General features: G+C 34.8%; 1 protein-coding gene across 1 annotated transcript in view; it reads right to left on the reverse strand.

Moving 5' to 3' along the window:
• Positions 1 to 2,746: 2,746 nt before the first annotated feature.
• The window catches only part of Cdh10 (cadherin 10, type 2 (T2-cadherin)), an 85,682-nt gene continuing 80,347 nt past the window's right edge, over positions 2,747 to 8,081 (reverse strand). The window contains exons 10-11 of the mRNA XM_013013855.1: positions 6,921 to 7,172; positions 2,747 to 3,237 (exon numbers count right to left, since the gene is read on the reverse strand). Of these exons, the coding sequence (XP_012869309.1) occupies positions 2,747 to 3,237; positions 6,921 to 7,172 (743 nt within the window). The remainder of the gene's footprint in view (positions 3,238 to 6,920; positions 7,173 to 8,081) is intronic.

Consider the following 8,081-nt stretch of genomic DNA (forward strand, 5'->3'; position numbering starts at 1 on the left):
TATTGATGAACAATGGAAGCTGTTTATTATTTCCAATGAACAATAGATTTATGGCTATTTTTTATTTATCAGATTATGTAAATTATTAAAAGGGAAGGCAGAACAATTTTTATAATTTTGCATTTAGAACTTGAGTGTTAGAAAAGGCTAGTTTTTTTAATGAATTCAAACATTTTTCAGTAATATTTTATATTTTCATTTTATTTCTAGAATTACATTTTTTATATTTATATATGATTTATTACAAGTCTAAGGGTAAAACATTCCTTTATTTTATAGTAGTTTCTCAATAAATATTTCATGAAGGTCATAAATTGGTGGATAACTGGAAACCCCACATTGGTTTAATAGAATTAATAATATGATATTGAGAGATGTTGCCCAACTTATGCTGAAAACAAACTTTAGACATAACATGATGCATACATTGGGCATATCTTTGGAAGAGCATAATTGCAAGGGGAACATTTATAAAATTAGGCAAGATACGCATACAATTTGATTTCAAGACTATCAACAAGTCAAAGCTAACATACCACTTCCACTGCTAACTAGCAATTGGGATATCTACTACTGAACAGGTCTGTATAATGTTGGCCATGTCTTGTCAAAAACACACATGAATTAAACCTTATAAAAATAATTTTCAGAAATTTAGCTTAGATGAAACCAGATATAACTGTCAAAATCCTTGATATTTTAAATATTTAGATGACAAAATAAATGACAATGTCACTTTGAAAATAACTGAATAAGACAATAGTAATAAAAAATGGCTGATCTGTAATATCAATGTCAAACAACAGTGCCTAATATTTAAAATTGTTTTGTAATTAAAGTTATGCTTTGATTCATAGTGTATAATGCACATTTTTCTTTTCCTTTTTCATATGTAGCCAATTTTGCCTTTAATGAATAATCTTTCAAAGATAGCAAAGGTATTTCCCTACTTGAGTGCAATATAAATAAGAAGATTTTGGGTTTTCGAGAGCCAGCCTTCAGTATGAATTCATAGGTTCTTCGACTAGAAGTCTTCAGATGAATCGTTAATATGTGTGATTTGATGCATCCTGAATTTTAAGTATGATTCTACTTTTGAATAGAGTACATTGGTTGTTTTTCTTTCCATAATAATACTACCATACAGATCAAAGCATGTATAGATGAAGGATGTGAGCTGGAAAGAAGAAAAAAAGAAATGACCATTCCAAAAAAACAGAAAGTTCAAAGTCTCATCCCTTGACACATGCCAGCAAAGATTAAAATAATTAATTCTGCATTAACTATATGTCAATATGTCACCCTCACTTCAAAACTGTAGCATTTTCTCTAATTAGTGCACACATCTCTCATTTCCAGTGTAGTCTGGTACTTATGTATCTCAATCTCATAAACTTTCCATTCATATAAAAGTTATGTTTGCTTGAGGAATAAGAAATCAATGACAGTTAACTCCCATTCTCATTAACTTTGATGATTCACTGCCCATATTTGTATTTTCTTTTGCTCTATATTGAGTCATTTACTGACAGAAAAGCAGACTTCATTGTATATATATATATATATATATATACACACAATGGATTGCATATATATATATGCAATACATATATATATATATATATATTGAAAATTTTATCTTCATAGAATTTTCAGCATTAAGGCTATCCATACTAGATATTTTTAACTCATCACAAGAGGCAAATATATTTTCCCACTAAACTATTATTTCAATCTAAGTTCTATCTGAGCTACTATTGCTTATAAAATTCAATAACAGAATGCCATATAAAGTAAGAAAAAAAAGTTTTACTCCTCTGGGAACTAATTCAGCAAATATGAACATAATTTAAATTATATCTTACTACAAGTATAGCAGTATTTTAAATTTATTCAAATGATAGATATTTAAGAGGCTTGCAAATGATTACTATCAGCATAAAAACTTGTTGGAAGCAATAATTCTTACCTTCTATATTAATTTGGCTAGAGCTTTCAATATTAATTATCATGACTTTGACTTTCTTCTTACCTGGAGTTAATGTAATTTTATAGCAAGGTATTTATTTCCTGGAGAAGTTTTCTTCCTAGGAGGAAAATAAAAGAAGCTGGAAACAAAATAGTTGTAAAAACCGGTTTATTTTTTTTAAAAAATAAATACAAAAATATAAATATAAAACATTAGCAGATAGAATTTGATGAAATGAAATTGCACAATGTTTGTATACCAGGTTGCATACCACACCTACTAACACCACATGTACATTTTTTTCTTAAATTTAATGTACAGAACAGGATAGGCCATACATTTCCTTTTTATTATTTATTTTTTTCTTCACCTTTGAAAAGCTTTATTTGCAAGAACAGGGCAGGAATCTAACAGAATCGCTTCTTTGTGAGGTTACGGAAGGGACAACTATCCTGTTCGTATTTCTGAAATTCTTTTTATTTACTAAGATGGACAACACGAAATTTCCATAGCTTTGGCTTTTGGAAGTGATTAAATAAAATGTCATATATATTCCAGGAGACATCCTATAGGAAAGAGTTAATGTAAGTAATGAGCAAATTAAGGAAGAAATGGGGGAGATTGTGCTGAGTTGCAGGAGCGTTCTCCTGAATCTCAAATATGGGGAAGTGGAGACACCGTCGCAGGGCAGGGCAGGGCAGGGCAGGGGCAGGGCGGGGCGGGGCCTCCTCCTTCCCATTCTCCCGGACGCGGTACGCCTCGGCAAGGCAGGGCTGGTCAGGTCTCCTTGTCGCTCTCCCCGCCGCCGTACATCTCCGCTAGCTTGTTAAACCGAGGGCCCCATTCTCGCAGGTAGTCGTAGCTCTGGTCTCCTTCGGTAGTACCTGATTCCAAGGAGCTCAGCGACTCCGCGATGGACTCGTTGCCCTCGTAGGCGTAGGTGGCCAGAGAGTCGTAGGGAGGCGCCGTGGGGTCCAGGTCGTGCTCTTTGAGCCTCTCGTTGATGAAATCCCGGACATCCGTGTTGTCCGGGGCGGTAGGCGTCCTCCGGGGGATAAAGAGTGTTTCTGGAATGATGTCCCTCCTGAGCTTCTTCTCCTCCATGGCCGCGGGGTTGCGCAGGGTGCCGATGTCGAAGGCCTGCGTGTCCTCCTCGCCGCCGCCCTCGTCGTTGTAGCTCACGATGTTGTCGCGGATGTCCTCCTTGGACAGGATCAGAGGCTCCTTCTTGCGCTGCCTCTTCAGAGCTGCGAACAGGACTACTATAACTTGGGAGAAAGACAAGAGGGTCCGTTAGCAGTCCTCTCTGCACACGTCGGGAATAAGCCATCAATAAGCTATAAAGCACACAAAGCTGTGTGGACGGCCAAGTTACACCCTAAGACTCACCATGTGCATACGTTCATATATGTGTATATGTACACATGCATACACATAGATACACATATAGTGTGTATATATATTTATACGTGTGTATATATACATATTTATTTATGTTTGAGTGGGGAAGCATTTAGCTAATCAGATTTCCAAGAGTAGTTCCTCTGATTCGATTCTAAAGCAATGTGGAAGATTCTTCAGGTAGAGTAACTTAGAGTTTACCTATTTTTCTAAGAACCTCTAGAAGTTAGTTCCTCTTTTTACAGGAAGTATTGATCTTTTGCCATAAGTAGTGACATAACATGCTACATTAAAATTAGAAAAATTGAATTCACTTCCTAATAAGAGAATTTTTCATATCCGGGTAAACTATAGAAAAACAACATTCTTCACAAGGTATGTATTGACTTCTACTAGAAAGCTTGGCTCAAGGGTTTCCTTGGCTCCCCCCCCCCCACACACTGTATTAAAAGAACTCATTAAAAATAAAACTGGCCAAGTTATTTGGACATCATGCAGATTTAAAGATGTATAGAAATTTTTAGAGATATATGCTTTATTTTAAATTAAAAGCCTTGAAATATAACTATCCCAACATTGTTAGATCAAATTACAAACTGAATATGTAAGTTACAATATTGAATTAACTACAAGAAACATGTATAAACCTTGAGTAAATGCATTGTAAAAAGTTAGAGCCACAGAAAAACATACTTTTTAGAAAGAAGACCTCTTCTGTAAAAAAATTCTAATAAATGCTACTGGTATTAACAACTAAAATAATGTTCATAATATGAACTCAACAGGAAATGTGAATTTCAGCACTCCTCATTACAATAGAATTTCCTCCTTTTTTCTCACCCAAATATCATGGTCTTGATTATTTAAAATGATTTAGAGAAACAGGCATAAATTAATTAAGAAAATAAGAGAGTGATACTTATTTCTTGAATGAGGTGTATTAAAATGTATAAAAATAAAAAAATGAAAATTATTGTATTGTTATATAAATGTATATGCAGTGATTTTTTTCTTATTTTATTAATATTGCTCAGACTACTTGTCTTCAAATTTGTGTTGTCAACCTTGAACTTTATTAATCCTATAAAATCAAGAGGTTTAATGAATTTCTATGTGTTTTTGAGGCTAAAATTATTATAATAAGCAAGCTGACAAAATAGGAGAATATATATTTTAATTTTAAAAATCTCACTATATTTTGTCTCGATTGTATACTCATGGACACACAGAAATGAGTGATTCAAAGATGGTACACCACATTATTTATTATCAATCAATGATGCTCAATAAACAACGTTCCTGTGAGAGGGAGGATAGTGAACATGTACTTCAATTGGTTGCAAGTATGAATTTATTTTTCTGATGGTTGGAGTGTCAGAAAATGATTTTCAATCAGGATTAGAAGAATTCCCCACAGCAATACTTTTAAGCTATGCAACTAGAAAGTATATATACACTGTAGTGTGTGTGGGGGGGAGGTGCTTCTCAACAGCCATTTAAAAAAGTGGGAGGGGGGCTGGGAAGGTGGCTCAGTGGTAGAATGCTTGCCTTGCATGCATGAAGCCCTGGGTTTGATTCCTCAGCACCACATAAGCAGAAAAAACCGGAAGTGTCACTCTGGCTCCAGTGGTAGAGTGCTAGCCTTGAGCTGAAGAGCTGAGGGACAGTGCCCAGGCCCAGAGTTCAGGCCCCATGACTGGCAAACACACACACACACACACACACACACACACACACACACACACAAAATGTGGGTAAGGAATGTGGCTTAGTGGTATAATGCTTGATTAGTATGCATGAGGCCCTGGTTTCCATTCTTTGGTGTCACATAAACATTATATATATATAATATAAATATTTTATATATAATATATAAATATGTAAATATATTATATCTATAAATATATATAAACATTATTTATATATATATATGTGTGTGTATATATATATATATATGCACACACACAATTTGTAGGGTATAAAACCAAGTATTATTATTTTGGAGACAAGTAAACCAGGTTAAAGGCTATTCTACAATTGTTTCAATGAGTGTGGAAGAGTGAGGGAGACCTGAACCGGACACAAGGATAAAAAAACAAGAAGTAATCTGCAGATGTCATTGGAAATTAAGGAAGCAGGGACTAATAGCAAGGTGCTGTGGCTCAGTCACTCAAAAGTTATGGAGCTTTAGCAAATATGTCAACCATGTCCAGTCTTTACTGTGACTATGCATGAAGTATAGATAACTATCCATAATGTAACACTTACTTTATTCAAGATGAAAAAAAAATCTTATAGAGTGCTAATGAGTGTTCAATAGCTAGTAGACATTAAATAAAATTTTGCTATGTTTAATATTCCTGTGTTTTCTTTTATAATAAATATTTCAGCAGTATGACTTCACCTATACAATTTAAAATATGTACTCCAACAGGTAATATATAATTCATATTTTAATTTGATTCAAATATTGGAAACTATGTATATGGGCTTTTTTTAATGTGTATACTTTATTGATAGTAAGCCAAATTGTTCTTTGTTTACTTCTTTAAATTTCATTTTGTGGAGTTTTTTTGTGTGTGTATTTGTGTCACTATGTTGCCAAAGCAATTTCAATCTTGAAATCTCTATTCTCAGCCTCCCAAGTAACCAGGATGACAGAAATGTATCCTCATGCCTTGTAGAAAGTTAAATGGTAAATAAAAATCTTATCAATTCGAACATATTCTGACAAATGAAATTAAGATTAATCAGTCTTATACATGGAAAAGTCAAGTTCTGCCTCAAATCCATATTTTACAAAGAAGAATTAAATGTAAGGTAACTTTTCTTTGGAAATTGTGTGTAGGTAGCTAGAAGGATTTTTTTTTTTAAATTAAGTCAAGGTTTTTAAGATGCCTCTAGAAAAAATGATCAGCTTGCATCTTTCTCTTTGTTTCATCTTAATGAGATCTGCTCATATCCAGCTTTCAAATGTGCTGGGGGTAGTGCAGAGAAGATACTGCATTCTGCCCACTGCTTCAGCTCCCACTCTCTCCTAAAATAACAGTTTGGAGGATGATCCAGGAATCTGCAGTAGGGTCTGTTACCACACCCCACATGGGTGGCAAAGACTGACTGGCTATGAGATAGTTGGGGGTTCTGATTATTATCATTATTTCTTCATTGTCCTCTGAACATGGGCCTTCAGAGAGCATCTGGTTCCATCACAACATCCAGCAAAGCTACCAAGAGTTGTGTGGCTGGCCTAAAAGACATGGAGTTTTCCTTTCTTTCCAGTTTTATTTGCTTTTGAATAAGTTCTTGTCAGCCTAAACGATATTGGAGTAATGGGTTGTTCCAATCACACACACATACAAAAATATCTACACAAATGCACATTTTAAACAGGTATTTTCATATAAATAATATTGAATCGTTAAGTTAAATCGACCTTCAAAGCGTTGGCATTATTTGAGGGGAGGAAGATGTTTTAATAGCAACACTTCCTATTCATCAACCTAATGAGTAGGATCCTGGGAGGTGGTCCAGCTGCCCTGGTGGTTCTTACCCAGCAGGATAACGATGCAGAGGAGAATGGCAATCAAGGCTCCAGTGCTGAGACCCGCAGGAAGGAGCAGGGCTTCGGCGCTGCAGGACTGCATGTTGCCCTGGCTGTCGCAGGCACACACGCGGATGGTCAGCGTGCCTGTGCTGCTCTGAATTGGGTAGTCATTGTCGGATATCACCACAGGCAAGAGATAGGTGCTGATTTCATGTCTGTTGAAGCCATTTTTTCGGGTTAAAATTCTGGCAGTGTTATCTAAGACAAAATGTAAAAATATCACAAATAGTTTAGGACAGTAAAATCGATTTCAAATAAAACGACAACAAAAAAGATTCATGCAAAATACAAAATGGACATATTTGCTCTCCGGTATGTGCTATGCAATTCATATTGGATAAGAAAGGTAATTAAAAATTCTAATTCTATGGACTGATGACTTATTAAGCTTTTGAATAATTATAATAGTATTCTGAAATGTTGAGTCTGGGTCAAGAACAAATTTACAAAGATTACAAAGATGACGCGATTTCTTAGTTTGAAAACATACATTGTATACAGGGAAAATGCACTATAAGTGCCTGTTTATTCACATATCTGATTCCTATTCATAATGATTTGTAGCATTTTTTTTTTTTTTTGTCGGTTGTGGGGCTTGAACTCTGGACCTGGGGCTTGTCCCTGAGCTCTTCAGCTCTAAGGCCAGCTCTCTACCATTGAGCCACAGCACCACTTCTGGTGTTCTGGTGGTTCATTGGAGATAAGAGTTGCATGGATTTTCCTGCCTGGGATAGGTTTAAACTGCGATCCTCTGATCTTGACTTCTGAATAGCTAGGATTACAGGTGTGAGCCATAAGCTTTAATTTGCAGCATTCCAGTCACTATTCATGTTTTAAATCTTAGCAGTAAAATCACCAGTAATCTCAATACATATAATAATAATAATAACAATAGTAATAATAGTAAGCCAATTATTTGACAAGGTTTAATAACAGTTTCTGCCCAATAAAATCAACATATAGCTTTAAGTTATGGATATAAGAAAGTAGTGGTAGGAGATTTGGAATATTTTTTGTAGAATACCTAATAAAGTTCTAAAGAAAAGAAAGTATTCAAACTTCCAAATATCCACAGAATATTGTATTGCCATTGTTTTTTCTTTTTTT

This window comes from Dipodomys ordii, unplaced genomic scaffold (genome assembly GCF_000151885.1).
Source record: "Dipodomys ordii isolate 6190 unplaced genomic scaffold, Dord_2.0 Scaffold21, whole genome shotgun sequence".
NCBI classification, from domain to species: domain Eukaryota; kingdom Metazoa; phylum Chordata; class Mammalia; order Rodentia; family Heteromyidae; genus Dipodomys; species Dipodomys ordii.